Source organism: Mastomys coucha, unplaced genomic scaffold (genome assembly GCF_008632895.1).
Source record: "Mastomys coucha isolate ucsf_1 unplaced genomic scaffold, UCSF_Mcou_1 pScaffold12, whole genome shotgun sequence".
NCBI lineage: Eukaryota > Metazoa > Chordata > Mammalia > Rodentia > Muridae > Mastomys > Mastomys coucha.
In genome coordinates this window covers 24,330,172-24,347,849 of record NW_022196894.1, presented here as the reverse complement: position 1 = coordinate 24,347,849, position 17,678 = coordinate 24,330,172, and the positions used below count along the sequence as shown (strand labels likewise).

The following is a 17,678-nucleotide window of genomic DNA, read 5'->3' as shown; positions in this document are numbered from 1 at the left end:
ACTTACCAACAACATTTGGGGGAAGGGGATCCCTGGGAGAATACAGTGAAGGTCATTCAGAAAGGCAGCACTATCAGGACCACTGGGCAGGCAATAGATCTCCCAAAGTCTGGGAACTCTTGATCTCTCAATAGCAGTAGCATGGACATCTTTCACTTTAACTTCCAGGCATGGTACTTGTCATGCTAATGGAAATTATGAGTGTGAATTTAAACACTAGCAACACAAATCAGTCCACTTGAGCAAAGGTGCCTCTGGTGGGATATTTCCCCATCTGTTTATCATGTATGCACTCATACTGTATCTCTATGTGTTAACCATCATTCCACATGTTTGGGAAAACAAAAAGAAAAATAAATAAATCTGTGCTGTCAGATTTAGAGAGAGGGAGATAACAGATAAAGAAGAAGGAGACAAGGAAGGAAGAGAGGTTAGAAAGAAGAAAAAAGACATGGGAGAAGAGGATAAGGATGGATTGAAGAGCAAATGACAGAAAAGAAGTACAATAAAGAGTTAATGGAATATCAGCGAATGATGGGAGGTGCTAAAGAAATGCAAGGGGGTAGAGGAGTGACTAACAGGGCTATTGTAATTAAAATAGTCAAGGAAAGCCTCTGTAGGAAAATAACATTCAATTAATAATAAGTCAAGTGAAAATAAATTATAGTCCAGGGTTATTGTCAGCATATTTAAGAATCAGTACAGCAAGTCCCTTCCAACCAAATGAGACAGATACTGCATAGATGCTGGTATATTAATGTGGCCCAGCTGTAAGCTATTGCATCCCAGTTGGATAGAAGGCCTGGTTAGAATACAGCCTTTCCTCTGTGAAGTCCCAAAGGGCCAGCAAGTTTAGATATTATCTGTACTTTCAGCTCTACTCTGTCCTAGTTACACCCTGTCTTTAGAGTTATTTTTGGTTCCTAATACAATGCTCTAAGTGGCATAGAAAAACTGAAATGCACCCAGCAAAGATGATCAGGATGGCAGGAGGGCTGAAATTCATGCCAAGGGAAGAAGAGTTGAAGGTATGGATGGCAGAACACTGGGGTCACAGTTACATAATGCTGACTTAACACTTCCAAAGAGTTCTCACAGAGAATAGGCATTAAAGCAATGACAGTCAAAGCAGAGCCCATGGTGTTCACAGGAATTTTGCACAGGAATCCTTATTAAAATTAGGATCCCTAGAGTCCCTGCATAAAAATTAAAGAACCAGCTCTTTAGGTATTTTCTTTTTCAATCATGAGGCTAAATCAAAGAAATATATGGAAACAACAGAGACTAATTTAAGTCCCATGGGCAAGAATGTTTATAAAAACTCAATGAGTCAAAAAATATAACAGCCTGCAATCAGATGCTCACTAGATAGAGCAAAAATGGGTGACATTGAGAAGCAATTTAGAAGTTAGAGGCACATAGCCAATTTTTCCTACCTTTGGCTTACATGTGATCCACCATTATGGTGACTAAGTTCAGTTATTCAAACTCAATAAATATCTTAGTTGGCTTCTCATACAAAGCCATGGTCAAAGAAAGAGCATACCAACAAATTCTTTGTTGCCTATAGACATTCAGTTTGATCAAAACTATCATTTTTGGTTTGCTTGTTTGTTTGCTTGTTTGTTTCTTCAGCTTCCAAGTGGTCAAAGTTGGGGAACCAGGTTGTACAATCTCCCTGCCATTTCCTCCATAGGGCTTAAGATGAGAATGCAGAGAATTAGCCTTGTAGGCATGAAGTTGAAGAGATCTCCCTCTGTTTATACACATCAAACCGCTTCCTAAGCTTTCTAGTTCCTCTCATCCCCTAATTCTCTGGTTCTTTTAAACCCACTTGATTCTATGAAACTACAGAAGACTGTGGAACAAAACCAACATTATACTCTTTCAAATTCACTATACATGACCCTGTATGTTAAATTAATTTCAGTCAGTTATCCAGTAACACATACTCACCCGAAGCATGACTCTGCAGGATCCCATAGAAGGACAGACTCATCAAACACCACAGAAGTCCCATCCTGTCAACATAAATAAAAAAGTAAGAGAGGGTACTTCTTCCCTGGAGAGTTCTAACAATAATCACTGTGGATGCGTGCTAACTATAGGTTAAGGACAATTCCAAGGGTTTTAGAATATTCCCAAGCTTTATTATCACAACCAACAAGTTTGATACCTTTTGCTGGTCATCATCATTTGCTTTTAAAATCCCCAAATTACAGATAGATAAACTCAAACAAGGTTAAATATCATAACTGGGATCCCTTGACTAAAAAGTAGTCTGGCCATCGTTAAATTCAAGATGTAAGGCTGAAGAACTCTGCTAATCATTGAACTATAACTGCTACATGAAAAAAATGTTCATCTGTATTTTCCAACCTGGAGTAAAACTTCTAGCAGATGAATTTGACCCTTTTACCCTTCTTTCAGTTCCCTTGTCTAGTCTCAGTGGGAAATATGCTATGATCCAGGTACTGTTCCATCTCAGTGATGAACTGAAAGTCTAGAGATTCTGGATTCAGACCTGATCTGCAGTCAACCACACAGAATTTATATCATAAAGAGATAGGGAAACCTCCTGTCCTGCTGCTCTTGCTTATCCACTGCAAAGACAAATGACAAGGCAGGAATATCCATGAATTTTAGCATTCTGATGATAAGCAGAGAAAACTGCCAACTAGCCAGGTCCCTGTTCCTATATTTGGCTGTATGGTCTTTAATGCAGGAGATTTAACAACTCTGTAACGTACATTTTTTCCTATGCCTCTGGACCTTCCTGGTCAATAGTAAAAATATCTCCAGCATTATAAATACAGAAATATGGAATGACTCAGAAATTCCTGGCTCATGACTGCCTTCTCATTAATGAAAGCATTCATACAGACGTGCTTAGAGACATCTGGTAGCTTGTCCACATGATACAACATAGATGGGATTAAAAAAAATAAAAATTAAAAAAAAAAGCAACCTCACCAAGTACAGGAACTCACATACCTAAAATGGCCAAAATAAATACTTGATAATTTGACATAAAACACTAAAATGAGCCAGGCAGTGGTGGTGCATGCCTTTAATCCCAGTACTTGGGAGGCAGAGGCAGGTGGATTTCTGAGTTCAATGCCAGCCTGGTCTACAGAGGGAGTTCCAGGACAGCCAGAGCTATACAGAGAAACCCTGTCTCAAAAAACAAAACAAAACAAAACAAGAACAACAACAACAAAAACAAACCAGTAAAATGGGCCACATATAAGAGTACTACATAGAAATAAATTGTATAAGTTAGTATTACCCAAACAGCTTCAGCTGTATTGTATATCCTAATCCAAAATGCAAATTTATACTCCTACTATTTATCTTAACAACAGACAATCAGAAATCTCTAATTCCTTCCTTAGGTTATCTATATAAAAATCACAGGTAAGTTTATCACAAGAGGTATCACATGAAAACATTTTGTTTCAAATATTAAATGTCCTTTCCTTGGACAGCTGAGTTCCTCAGACTGATCTTAGGGGAATTTAGTTGTATCCATGCACTAATCATTCATTCACTCATTCAATAAAAACATGCTGAGAGCTTCAGAGGTAGTCTGTTGGTACAGCACTTCCATAAAATATGCAGCACCCAGGTCTTGAGCCCCAGTACCTTCTTCCCCCCCAAAGCATTTTACATTTTTTATTAATAAATTACATTCATCCAACTGCAGTGGATCCTAGTAAGCATAATGCAAGGCCTTTTATGAATACTTCTCTACAGTCAGCAAACCCATGAAGACTACCTCAATGTCTTCAACTCTGCATAGAATACACACATACAGACACAGACTAGAAATAGGACCTAGCAGACAGAGAAGATAATAGTAAGCAGAGTCTTATGGAAACTTAAATTATGTACCAAAAGAAGAAACTGGAGTACAAAGTAAAATGTGGTAGAAGAAAGCAACAAATCAATACAACTCACAATGAGCAAATTCAAGATTGTTCCCACTGAAGACTCTGCGAAGCTGAAACACAAGGCTTTCACACTAAGGGAGAACTTGGTTATTGGGAATTGAAGCAGAAGAAGCATATGGAGAAACGAGGATCTTAGAGATTAACATTCAAAGATAAAGAAAATAAGACATATAATATAAAATAGTATAATAATCATTGAATGATACTACTGTTTGGCTCAAGTACTAGGTACTAGAAAGAGAACTGTAGATGATTCTGTTGGAAAGCATAAAGGACCTGGAAGAGAAGATGCTGCTGCTGAGGAAAGCAAGCCAAAGACGTGATTTAACTCACATAGCAGACTAGATAACTGATGTTTTCTGCATGGAGACCTGATAGAGTGACACAGGAGTGATTAGCTTAGGACTTAGGGAAGCCACTCTGCCAGGCGCATAATGGAAGGGAATGGCCACTAAAGTCTGTCTTGGAGTCATTTTGGGTCCTGAATTTGTCAACACAGTCACTGCTCTCCTGCTTGACTTTTGTCACTGACACACTTGCTCATTATGCCACCTATGTCCTCACCCAAGTCATTAATAAAAGTAATTAATAATTCCACATCAATCCTTGTCAGTAAGAGCAATAAGATCTTGCACTGCAGATTCCGAGTGCAGCAGTTTCAGCCCTACTAAAGTATTCTGGTTCTACTAAAGTATTCTGACCTTCCTCATTGCATTTTACTATTAACACACACACACACAGAGGGCTGGGAGGGAGGCTCATACACAAATGCACACACACAAAGCTCTTTGGATTTCATCAATTACCTGTTTATAAGTTGCTGAGTTCCTAGTGCAACACATAGAAGACATTCTAATTAGTGTGATTGAGGACCTTAATTGATATTCCCAAGAGTTACTGGATTATGCATGATGGAGCAGAGTCAGGTCACCAACAGAGAGCTAATCCAAAGATAACCTTTGTTTAAACACAAATCCAGGGTCAACCTTCCCCTGAGATGAATAAAATATCAAGCCGACAAAACTGATTTTTGGATTATGCAGTATGTTCTGACAGACTATTGGTACCAAGGTTAGTGGGAGATGGCTGGCTAGCCTGAACCCTCTTAGAGGATGATGGTTCCTTTAATATTGACTTGCATTCAGCCTTGGAATTCTTGTCATTGTAAAAAGGAATACACTTTCAATTACCGGTTCTTGGAGTGAAAGGATATTGAGTCAGAGATGGGGAAACTGGCTCACAGTATCTGAATTAGAGCTAGCTTTATATTAACTGTGATGGTGTCAAGTGGATCCTGTCTTAGCTTCAGATGATAGAGATCTACATATGTGTCCAGCCAGCCTTTTCTGTTTTCCATTCTATTTCCTATCATATCGCACTTTGTATCAGTACTTCTCAGATATTCAATGCCACCTATGTCCTCACCCAAGGTTTCTTAATAGACCTAATAGCTTAGGTGCATGTGTCATTTAGCAAGGAGTTTCAAATGCATGTTTAATTCTACATAGGCATAGAAATGTTAGTAAGGATTCACTTTCTCCTCCTGACTCTTACACCTACCTTTATATGGAAACGTTCCATCATCCACATTCTTAAGGCTCGAGAGCCTTCTGGATGGCTTAGTCTCTGAATTAGCAGTCAGGCATTCCCTCCTGGACCCAGAGGCTCCAGGCCCAGGCTTCTAGGCTCAAGTCCTCAAGGCCACATACTCAGTTTTTCTTTTGCATAATAGCATTTCCCTGAGCTGCAGAGTAGTGGTTATCTGTTAGCTGACTCTACGTATTCCTCTAGGCGTGAAGAATGGTCACTCCTATGCCTCACCAGAATGGCTGGACTCCGACCTTAAGAATAGCTGTTGTGAGTTTTTCTTCCCAGGAATTTTACTGTTTCTCCTATAAGATCACCCTACAAGCTTGATAAGCCTCCTGTGGCAATGAATCTGATTTTTATTTGCTTTGTTTCTGTCCTTTGTAATGATCTAATCGTGGAAAACTTGGCTCCTAGCAGAGCACAAACCTTAGATGGCCAAACTCGTGTCAGGTCAATACTGCTACCAAACTGCTTCCCTGAGTCCTCAGCTATTGTAAGCCCACCTGTGGTTTTCCTTACTATTCTCTAAATTACAGATAAACTGGAATATGTTTTCCTTTAACACACTCCTAAGAGATGACAAACAAACTTTGATCTCATTTTAGAAAAAGGAAAATGATGATTTTTTCATTAATTTATGTATTCACTTTACATCCCTATATATATCTCCCTCTCCTCCTAGTGCCCCTCCACAACTACTCCCCCCCAACTCCTCTCTGAGAAGGGGAACACCCCTTATGTTTATTAAGAAGTGGGGAATGTTTTCATCCATCTGGTATTGCCTCACAATCCTCCCATAAGAGAATCTCTGTGAGACAATTTATGAGCCAATATTTAGCAATATGGGAACTTTTAAGCAAGCCAACATAAAAGGCACTAAATATAGGCAATATGAAAGAAGTGTGCTCTGTCCTGTCCTTCCTAGCAATGAAGTTACAGAACACAAGCATAATAAAGAGCAGCCTTTGGAGGCCTCCTAAAAGCAAACAATTGAGTAACCTACTTAAGCACTCAGATCGGTCATACCCTTTGACAGGAATCAAGCCATAGCAATGGAAATGAGAGGACAATACTTAAACATAAGGTTCAACGAGACATAAAATCAGAGAAGTAAAGGGAGGACTATAGTTCTAAATAACCAATGGATCAAGAGAAATATCTCTGAGAGAGAAGAAATGAGATGAAAATATCACACTAACGATGTGCTTTTTTGGAAAATAGTTTGTTGTATTAAAGACATTGTACTTGAAAGAAAGATATAAAGTGAGCCGTTTGAGATTCAAATTTAGATCCTAGGAATGACAAGACGAACCCAGTATCCAAAATAAAAAATAAGAGAATAAGTAGAGATCAAAGAATTTTAAAATGGGTAAAATGGGGGAGGGGTCAAATGGGTTCTCTGAAAAGACTAGTGAGTCCGATAGGTCTCTAGCCAGGTGAAGCAAGGAGAGAAAGAGAACACAGAACACAGTAATAAACAAAGAAATATAGCTACTGATCACAGAGACATTAAATGTATATGTTGATACTATACATACAAGGCATATAAATTCCATAATATAGATGGACCAGGCCAATATATTGAAAGGTACAAACTCACAGCATTAAGCTAAAATGAAAGACAGACTCATTCACTCTTCGAATACTGAAGATGTGGAAAGGAATTCATCTCTAGAGCAGTGAGGAGAGAGCCCAGCCTTGACAGTACCTAGATGTCAATCTTCCAAGAACGAAAACAGAGAAGCAAGTCCAGTGCTCTGCCCCTGTCCTTCTAGCTCACAGAAAACCATGCAATGACACATTGGCATCTTGTAGTTGCTTCTTTGTTTATGTTTGAATCCAGAGCCTTTACCTCCGTTTCAGTAATTACTGAAGAACCTATTTTGATCATATTCAATCCCAAGTCTTCCTCCAACTCTTCCCAGGTGATCCACTCTACAATTTTATGTCCTTTTCTGTTGTTTTTAAAATAAAGAATCTACTCTAATTTCTGTCCCGCATATGTTCCTGGGTGACCAGCCAGTGCAGCCTGGATCATGGTCAATGTACCATGATCCACGATTAAGGAAAATTCTCTCTCTCTCTCTCTCTCTCTCTCTCTCTCTCTCTCTCTCTCTCTCTCTCTCTCTCCCCCCCCTCTTCCTCACTCTTTCTCCCTCCCTCTCCCTCTTCCTCTCTCCCTTCTTCCTTCCCTCCCTCCCAAGAACCCTCAGTCAATGCCCATAGCTTCTCAGTTAATAGGAAGGGCTCATGAATTCCTCCCCTCCCCATGCTGGACTGTCAGCTGGTTTGAACATATATAGGTATCTACAGCTGCCATATGTAAGTTCATGAGTACAGAAACCCTGTCCCATCTATAAGATATTGCTTCAGTTTGGCCTCCTCAACCTCTTTTAACTATTTTTCTGCTCTTATTCCATGGCAGTTCCTGAGACCTGGGGAGGAGGATGTCCCATTTGTGTCTGAATACTACACTGACATTCTCTGCACTCACACAGATGTGAGTTTCTGTGTTAACCATCATGCACTGCACAAAGAAACTCCTCTAATGAGAAACGAAAGTCTTTTTATGTAGCCCAAACTTGTCTTAAATTTTTGATCCTCTTGAGTCTTCTTTCAGAATACTGGAATTGTGGATGTATACCAGGCTTTGTGCGTATCTCATAAATGGACATTTTGGTTATTTGTCCTATTAGTGAGAAGAAATAATATAATCAGTTTAATTAGTTATAACCAACAGGTCATTGGGATAGCTTTAGATATAGATAAATGAGTGGTTAGATTTACCTGAAAAGAAGGAAGAGGGCCCCATGATATGAAACAAATTAAAAATAATAACAAAGTTAGAGTCATTATACAGTGAACAAACTACTCCTGAAATATTAAGCCTGTGAATAAAAAAAGATAACTCTACCAAAAAGAATATGCAGAAGGCAAACTAACATATTAATGGGTATTCAAGACCATGGCTCATTTGGGGAACAGAAATTAAAAACAATTAAGATCATTACTACAACAGCTCAAAATAGCAAATATAATAAAAACATTGAAAATACCTAAGGCTTAAAAAGATAGAAAGTAGCTGGACAAATCATGTGCAATAATGTGTGGAGTCCAGACTGCAAAACAGAGGGGAAGATTCTTGTAAAGGTAAATAAGTCCTGCTATATGTCTCCATGCAGTCTTGTGCTCAGGCCTTTGCATAAGAAATAAAAACCATACCCACACATACATACACATGCACACACATACACACACACACACACACATGCAAGCACGTGTGCACACACAGATATGTATATGAGAATGTATATTTTATTATCACAAATAAGCTTTGAAGCATACAAAAAGAGGAAGGAAGGAAGGAAGGAAGGAAGAAAGAAAGAAAGAAAGAAAGGAAGGAAGGAAGGAAGAAAGGAAGAAAGAAAGGAAGGAAGGGAGGAAGGAAGGAGGAAAGAAAGAAAGGAAAGAAGGAAGTAAGAAAAAACGGAAGTATTCAGCAACCCTAAACAATGAGCATTATCCATTGTATCCAGTGTATGTTTATAAGTTACTTGGGATGACTTCAAAGGAATTCTATTAGATGAAAGAAACCACTCTGAATAGGCTCCACAATGAATGATTCCATTTATATAAGATTCTCAGAAAGCCGGAAATGGTGTGGAAAGCAATACATATTCAGGGTTGGACTGGTAATAGTGGTATGGACTACTTGAATACCTTGATTGGGGCAATTGCTCTAGAATACAGGATACAACCTAAAGTTCATTGTCTTGGCTTTGGTCTTGTCACCATAATAAAATAACCTGAGAGACAGAAATTAAGGGGAAATGGGTCTATTTGGGCTCACAGTTGTAGCTTGCTATCCATCACTGAAGAGAAGTCAAGGCATTAGGAACTTTAAGCAGCTTGTCATATTACATCTGCAGTCACAACCAGAAAATGTTGAATGTGTGCTCAAATTCCCTTCTCCATTTTACAAAGCCAAGAATTCTCTGCCCAAAACATGGCTACATCTACATTCAAGATGAGTCTCCACACATTGATTAACTTAATAAATACGGGCCATGGAGACAGCTCAAAGGTTAAAGGTACTTGCCACTTGATGACAGGAACCTGACTACGTGGCTAATCTCCATCACCACACAAGTGCTGAAGGGGAGAACTGACTCCCCAAGTTGTCCTCGGACATCCAGACATACACTGACTCCTCAAGTTGATGTCTAACATCCAGACACACACATAAGCCCACACATTCATCATTCATACACAAAATACATTTTTTTGAGACAGGGTTTCTCTGTATAGCCCTGGCTGTCCTGGAACTCACTCTGTAGAACAGGCTGGCCTTGAACTCAGAAATCTGTCTGTCTCTACAAAATACAGTTTTAAAAATACATCCTCTTACAGACATTCTCAGAGGCTAGCCACAATCATGACAATCCTTCACAGTCATGGCCAGAGGCCTGTCCCCAAGTTTGAAGTTAGTGATGAATGGTAACCATTCCATCCATAGAACTGTGCTTCAAAACAGGTCAATTTTATCATATATAAATATTAAATAAATTTTAAGTAACATGATTCTTCTTTAAAAAAAAACCTGATGATTCATGATGTCTTCTAGGTAGTCTTAATAAAGGCTTTTCTTTTAACCTAAATATATTGAATTCTATTTTCAACATTCACTTTCAAAATAATAGCTTTGTCATTATGTACTGAATGTTCCAGAAAAGTCCAGCATAGATGTAAAGCGAGAGATCAAAGAACTGTCCTCACCTCAAGCTCACCAAGCCAGTGCTGCTAACTGTTATTGATGAAACACCAGAGTCAAGGTTCACACCAGAAAACATTAGCACACTCCTGGACACTGGTTTCCCCACAGCTTCAAAATACCAGGTACTTAGAGAGGATGGATATAATTCACCACCTGCCACCTTCTGAAGCTTGGAATAGAATGTGAACAGGAGACCTTCACCTTGGGCTTTAATGCTTTGAATCACAACACATTCTGAGAGGTGAGGGAGGACACATCACCCTGAAGGCTCATCTCAGTCACACAGAGAGTAGAAGTAGGTTTGCTCTGAGAGGAGATCTAAGAGGAGTTTAACAGAATGCCAGAACTGGGCTTGTATGTTTGACTCTATGACCCTGGGCACTCTGAGAAAAGTGGTGAGGTAAACATGAGATGAAAAGTGTCCACTTCAGGATGACAGGGACCTGCTCATTCTCCAGAGCCAATTCAAAGTTGATGTGCTAGAAGTTCCCAGACAATTTCAAACAAAGCTGTGAGTGGGGAGTATCTTACATGCCGTCACTCCAGTGAGCAGACTGTCCAATAGCTTAATATTAACTTTTGGGACACTGTGGTTGGCAGATGATATATATTAACATTTTACCTCATTTGTTGATAGACATCCATGAATAGAGAACTTAGAAATGTCCAAGAAGATAAATAGTTGTCTGCATATACTGGCAAACATTTGCCTTGTTCAGTGAGATAACAGAGGCTTAATACTTGGAACTGTGGAGTCATCTAATGTAGAACTGTAAAACAAAATGTATTGAGATTCAATTCATGTAACTAGGGTCTTACCTAGAATCAATATCTGGGTACAATGCTCCATGGCTTATTCTTGGGTATACCAGGCCCAAGTTTAGTGTAGTTTTTTTCTAAAATACTTCAAAGGAAATGGTTAAGAATCAGATTGATCATACCTACATATAGAAAAGCCAAGGCCATTATGTTATTCTCTACAATAAAAATTGAACTTGGAGACAATGATGCTATTAAAACTAGGGAAAAAAACCATTCTAATATGAAATAAGCTTGTTTTGCTTATGTCTGAAAGGAGGTTCTGGTTTAGCAATTATTTTAATGCACTAAGTATATAGACATAAGCATGAAGAACTAGGAAGAATGGTTGTTGTCCTTATGAAAGATGAAATTGTCTGGTAAGTAGAAGGTCACAGTCTGGAAACCTCCTGCATCCAGTAGATCTCAACACCCAGGCTGAAAGAGGAGAAATCAATCCACATGGCCACTAGGATGCCACCTGAAGTTCAAAAAGGGAATTAGGTGGAATCATTCCCCTCACAGACACAGAACAGTCATGTCACCTCAGGACTAACATCTAATCACTTCCTGGTTAGGAAATTAATTACTTTTTCCAATACAAAAAACTCCTCGGCCATCTGAGGGTTTTCTACTACTTAAATTTTATGTCAAGACATGACTACCAATAACCCTTCTAATACAAGGGAATGGCATACAGAACATGATCCTACCGCTTGAAGACTCAAAAAAGAGGCACCTTAAACCATTGCGAAGGGCTGAAGCAGTGAAGCATTGCCACATTTTCTTAGATTTGTGCTCAAAACGCTGCATGTTCTACCTTCTCAGTCTCCAGCATCACACTCTATTCAAATCATGGAGTTCTTTATTGAGCCCGATTCCATACACTTTACAGAGGTAAACACAACGATGGTTATTGTTACTTATCAACTTGACAAGGTCTAGATCTACTCTTGGCATGTTTGTAGCAGAGTTTTGAGACTGGATTTCTGTGAGAAGACCTACCCTCAATGTGATTAGTGTTATTCCACTGGCTCAGTGGGCCTGAACCCTGAACAGAATAGAAAGGAGAAGCAGAGTATCTACATTTATAAACTTTTGTTTTCCTTATTACAAATTCAATGTTGCCACCACCTCAGGCTTCTCCCATCAAGACAGACTATGCCCTAAATCTGTGAGCCCAAATAAAACCTTCCCTTCTTTAGGTTTGATTTGTTCATATTCTGTCACGGCAGTGAGAAATAAGAAGTATACTGTCACTATAATCAGAAACCTCCCAGCTTGACAAGCAAGAAACATACACAAAGTAGAAACAAAAGAAAACATAAACAAAATAACAAGAAAATCAATGTTCAACTTCATTACAAAGGCCACCAAAGCCATAATGAAATCCATAAGACATCCTTTAGTAAATACCCTGACTGTCAAGCAAAACTTTTTTAAAAATGTGTTTCAAGAGTAATGTACCACAGCTCTCATGAAGGTTCACAATTTCTAATGGCATTTTAATGTCTTGAGACAATCTGTTAAGTAACTATCATCATTAGCTTTAACAAAATATTAACTGAATTTATTTTTCCATGAGCTTCTTATTATGTAGAATGCCTTTTCTGAGTCTCAGTAGAAATACAGACACAGCCAATAAAAGTTCTAACTAGGGAAGAAGGGGAGACACCAAGCCGTACTTTACAGATCAATGTTGGGTCCATAAGACACAGTTGCCTTTCGCACTTGACGCTGAAATGAAATATATCTGTCCACAGACTTGTGCGTGCCTTCGCCAGTCCTTTGCAGCCTTTCTCTCTTCATTTTCCAGGAATAAACTGGCCTCTTTCTAAAATCTCTGAGTAGGTGTTTGCACTTCAAAAAGCACTTTAAGGTAACTCTGCTCTGGTTCAATTTTTTCAGGTTTTTGTCTTTCAAAGTGGAAATTCAAAGTTTGTGTTCCTAATACACAATCCACTGCTGTTATACAACAAAAGTACACACACTGTGTGTGTGTGTGTGTGTGTGTGTGTGTGTGTGTCAGACAGAGAGAAAGAGAAAGTGAGATCTTCTAAATAGTAGAGAGACATTTTCCAAGACAATCAACTTCTGCTTTAATTTGTCATTGGTCACTTTTATCTGTGACCTTGGTTGTATTATGCAAAAACTAGGGTATCCTTACCAGTAACATAAGATGGCAATCTTTATTTTGAAGACGACTTACTATAGGGTTATGTTAGATAATCTTCAGGAAATAGCCTCCTAAATGGTGAGAGGTGACAAACTGTAAGGTATCAGTACTCTATTTTGTACACTTAGCCTCAAGTTCCATCTGAGGTATGAACCTCCTAGAGAATTCAGTGAGGCTTGTCACAGTCTCCTATGTAATAAACCTGTCCATAGCAAATGGACTTGAATGGATTTTGGAGGTCCTCCTCTCACACAGTACTTCCCTATAGTATCCCCCAAATTCTATCAAAACGATGACTACTTTGCTAGAGACGACACATCAGACCACAGCCTCACCTGCCCTCTCCCCCATTCCCCAGGGCCCTAGATAAGCCTCCTTTATTCTTTCAAACCCAGCAACACCAACAACTCCCTATTCTCAACTACAAAAGAAAAGCTGGAGAGACTCCTGAGTCCCAATCCAGACTGTCGTTACTCACTCTGTGAAGTCGACCATGAATTTGATTGCTTAAAAATGTCTCACCTTCTGCAACTAGCTTTATTAGAGAGAGTTAGAGTCAAGAGTTAAGAGTTAAGACCTTCAGGGAGGACTTAGCATAGTCCAGGCTGACACAATGCCAACTAGGGAAGAACAGAGCTGTCTATGCCTATGCTGTCAGTCCACTGGATAAAACAGTCTGCTTAGCATCCTCCCCACCCGTATCCCCAATCTTGTCTCAGAAATGCAAAAGTAATATTCCTTGTCTTGATGGAAACCTACATCAGGCAGTTTTAAAGGGGGTGGCAATAGCAAGGCCTAAAGAAGATACCCTCTCTCTGTGTCTAAAGTGTTAAAGAAAATCGGCCTAGGAGCCAACACTGAGGAAGTCTGTGTCTCCGCTGAGAAAATTCTATGGCCCCTTTCACGAGGTTTTGGACACCAGGACCATCCTGACAGATGGCAATATACACCCACCAGTCCCTGAGTCTGGGCTGTGACCTCAGTCCACCAGATCACACTGAAAGGAAGGGGAGGGGCTTCTCAGCCACATTTCACTTCTGATGCACTAAAAATTCAATTGGCTCTAGTTTCTAAAGAAATGCCATACCTTCACAACACAGCTACTTGCAAAAAGCATTCCCTGGCCTCCCTTGAAGAATAGTATCCAACTAGTGTTTAATGTGAGGTTTTAAACATTGAGCAGTAAGATAGAACATGTACAAGATCAGCATTTTGTGGCTATACCCTAATATTGTTGCGGCCTTTTTCCCAGTGCAAAACTGATTACTAGTATGAGTGAGTACCTACAGTATGGAGCTCCTGTGTCAGGTGCTATGGGTAGCAGAGATTTTATTACATCTCAGGCCCCCAAGAGCTGGCAGCCTAGCAGAGAATCTCTACCTTAAATATGACTGATTATAATTGATTAAAATTGACTGTAATTAGTTATAATCAACTGCAAAATTGGAAGATTAAAGTCCATACTTTATCTGTTTATTAATGAGATGATAACAGTTAGCATGTATATTATACATAAACATATACAGTGCCTAAAAGAGTATTTGCTATCAGTGCTTAAGTGCCATTTAACTATATTTTCTTATGCTATTAGTAAGCATGCATTCAGGCCAGGAAACACACTGGCGGCCTGTGGGGGAAGCATTACCTGCATTTTAATAGGCTAGGGAGTCTGGGGGCTTGTTTGTTAGATGATGGAAAGTTGTTTCAAACCAGAGGTGAAGTGGTTGAAGATCTCTTGGAGATGCAACTGAATTGGACCCTGAAAGCAGGTATCACTCCGAAAGTACAGCCATGCATACGGAATAAAGGTACTCCAGACAAAACGACAACACAAAACAGGCCACACTTTTTTTTTTTTTAACCAACGATCCTAGAAGGCAACAGAAAACGTACTGACATGTTAATTGGATGCATGTTCCTTTTTCAGGCATGCAGATGGGCAGTGGAGATTTTGTTCTGTGAACTCCAAGGATGAGCACTTCTCGGAGCTGCCGATCATATCAAGGCTCGGTTACTACGTTCTGCTCTAGGTAGCATTACCAGTGCATATAGGAGTTGACAGGACATTTCGTAAGACCTGGGGCCATAAATGCAGGTTTGACCAAAACAAAACTGACCGTTTATGAGATGAACCCACTTCCATGGAAGAAAGAAGTGGTTTTAGAACACTTCGTCTCACAATTTTCTTCATACAGAAGCACATTTAAATCCCCTCAGGCTTTCAAGAGGCTGTCTCTAATATTGAGATTCTTCTATGGAATCAGTGATTTCCCTAAAGTTCTACCTCCCAGCCTGTGCTCAAACCCAAACACCTATACACCAAAGCTTATGATCCTTCATTCCAAGGGGGCTGGTCCCTATTTGCTCTTGTAATTACTTTAAAAGTTGGTGTTAAAGACAGGAAGTGACAAAGACACCATTTTCAACCAGAATTTGAATTGAGAAAGAGTTAGAATTTGAACTTTGGCTTAACAAACCACGTTCAGCATCATGTCCCAGGGAAAATCCCATGTTGCCTCATGCCATTGATTTGCCACTGTCTCCAACAAAAGAACCTGCATGCCTGCAGAGGCCCTGGGAATTTTAAATAAGAAGTCAATGAGAGATGCCGGTAAGTGGTCTGTAATTGTCTAGGGGCAGAGGAAACCTTGCTGGAATAACAATCATATCAATACACCAGCTACATGAATGATCCTGCAGTGAATTACAACAGGATACTTATGCTCCAAAGCTTAGGGTGACAGATCTGCGTAATTAATATCACTCTGCAGTAACTCTGCAGGATCATCAGCCTTGGTATTCCACAATCAAAATTAATGTCTTATTATATCTCTCTTCTTCGGTGTTTCTTGAGATACATGAAAATAATATCACATGTAGGAAAATAGTATCAGATGTAGCAGCTCTGTTAACATAGATGGTGTGGTAAAGGGTCATTGAACTACATACATTAGACATAATCAATCGAAGCGGAAAGACACGGAACCAAACATACATATATACATATATATATGCATATATATTAGAATATATATATATGTCCTAATGAGTATAGTAGCTAATCTCTGGGTACTTCAAATTTTTACTCTTAAATTACTATAGAGCCTCTGGAGGTCACATGCCTAGGCTTCTACAGAATGGCTTTTTGGTAAGTCATGGATTGGTGTTGGGCTTACATTTTAGGTATGTATTACTAGGCTATAAATAATAGGTGAGGGATTAAGTGAAGAAGAGATATTTTCTGCAGGACATCTTCGGGCCTTTTACAATGCTAATGCCTGTTATAAAACTAAATTACTTAGGGATAAAGCACAGTATTCCTCCATCTTAACCAACTGTAAAGATTGCCCTTTTATAATATCTCCAAACATTAGAACCCTTGGCAGAATTTAAAAAAATGTTAACTGGACATTTTTTAAGCACACTGAGGTTTTGACTGTTTAAAACAACCCCAAAAACAGACCATGTTTAGGAAGCACCTATAAATTCTCCCATGAGGAGCAATGCTACTTGGGTAGGGAGGAGTAACATAAGGGTGGTGAATTCTTCATTTCTGAAAAGAAAAATGGACAACTTCAAGCCAATTTTATCATTTGCTAAATCATTTCTAGCACAAGCTCAGGGAGGAAGAAGGGCATAATTGCCATAGAGCCTGCGTCACAAACCATCCTGCCAGGAGTTAAGCACAAAGACACTGTTCTGTTAATATAGATGGGTGGTAGGGACTAGATTCCACTTCTAGCATATGGATACTGAAAACCACTGTGAAATCCAAACACGAAACAATAGATTCACTAAAAAAAAAAAAAAGAGGGGTGCCATTATTCTCCCAAGTCTCTCAGTGCATGGTGGGAAATGCAGGCATCCCTAATATGTACTGGGAAACTATAAGATACTGCCACTCTTTGAAATTGCTAGACAATTTTGAAAAAAAAATGGAGAAAGAAAACGTGTTTTGTAATTAGGCTGCCCTAAAAATTCAACAATTTTCACAGTAAATATTCCCTCCATCCAGGAATACATGAAAAAAAAAAACAGACTGAAATCTTGCTGGCTAAATCCACAGAAAGATGTTTACAACTCCACAAGCGAGACTTTTGTAAAAGTCTTAAGTAAGGCATTAGGTGTACTGGAGGCAACTGTAAAAGTTGACTGATGACATGTCCAAAGCAATTTTTCCCACACAACACATCCTAACGCTATTTCCCTGATGCCCTTCATATGACATTACAGATCCTTCCAATTCTCTTCAGCCCTGATTTCCCACACAGGTACACATACAGACGACTCCATCTGTCCTTTGTGTACCTTCATTCCTCTTTAATGGACTCTTCTGTCAAGAATGCTCTTCACTTTCCTCTTCACAGGAACAAATGCTATCAGTCCC

General features: G+C 39.2%; 1 protein-coding gene across 3 annotated transcripts in view; it reads right to left on the bottom strand.

Annotated features, from left to right (window-relative positions):
- Il1rap (interleukin 1 receptor accessory protein) overlaps positions 1-17,678 on the bottom strand; it is a 142,963-nt gene that overhangs the window by 97,704 nt on the left and 27,581 nt on the right. For all 3 annotated transcript variants that reach the window (XR_004116708.1, XM_031363558.1, XM_031363560.1), the window contains exon 2: positions 1,957-2,021. Coding sequence is in view for 2 of the 3 variants with exons in the window: in XM_031363558.1 (XP_031219418.1) it covers positions 1,957-2,020 (64 nt within the window). In the remaining variant the exon portion in view is untranslated. The remainder of the gene's footprint in view (positions 1-1,956; positions 2,022-17,678) is intronic.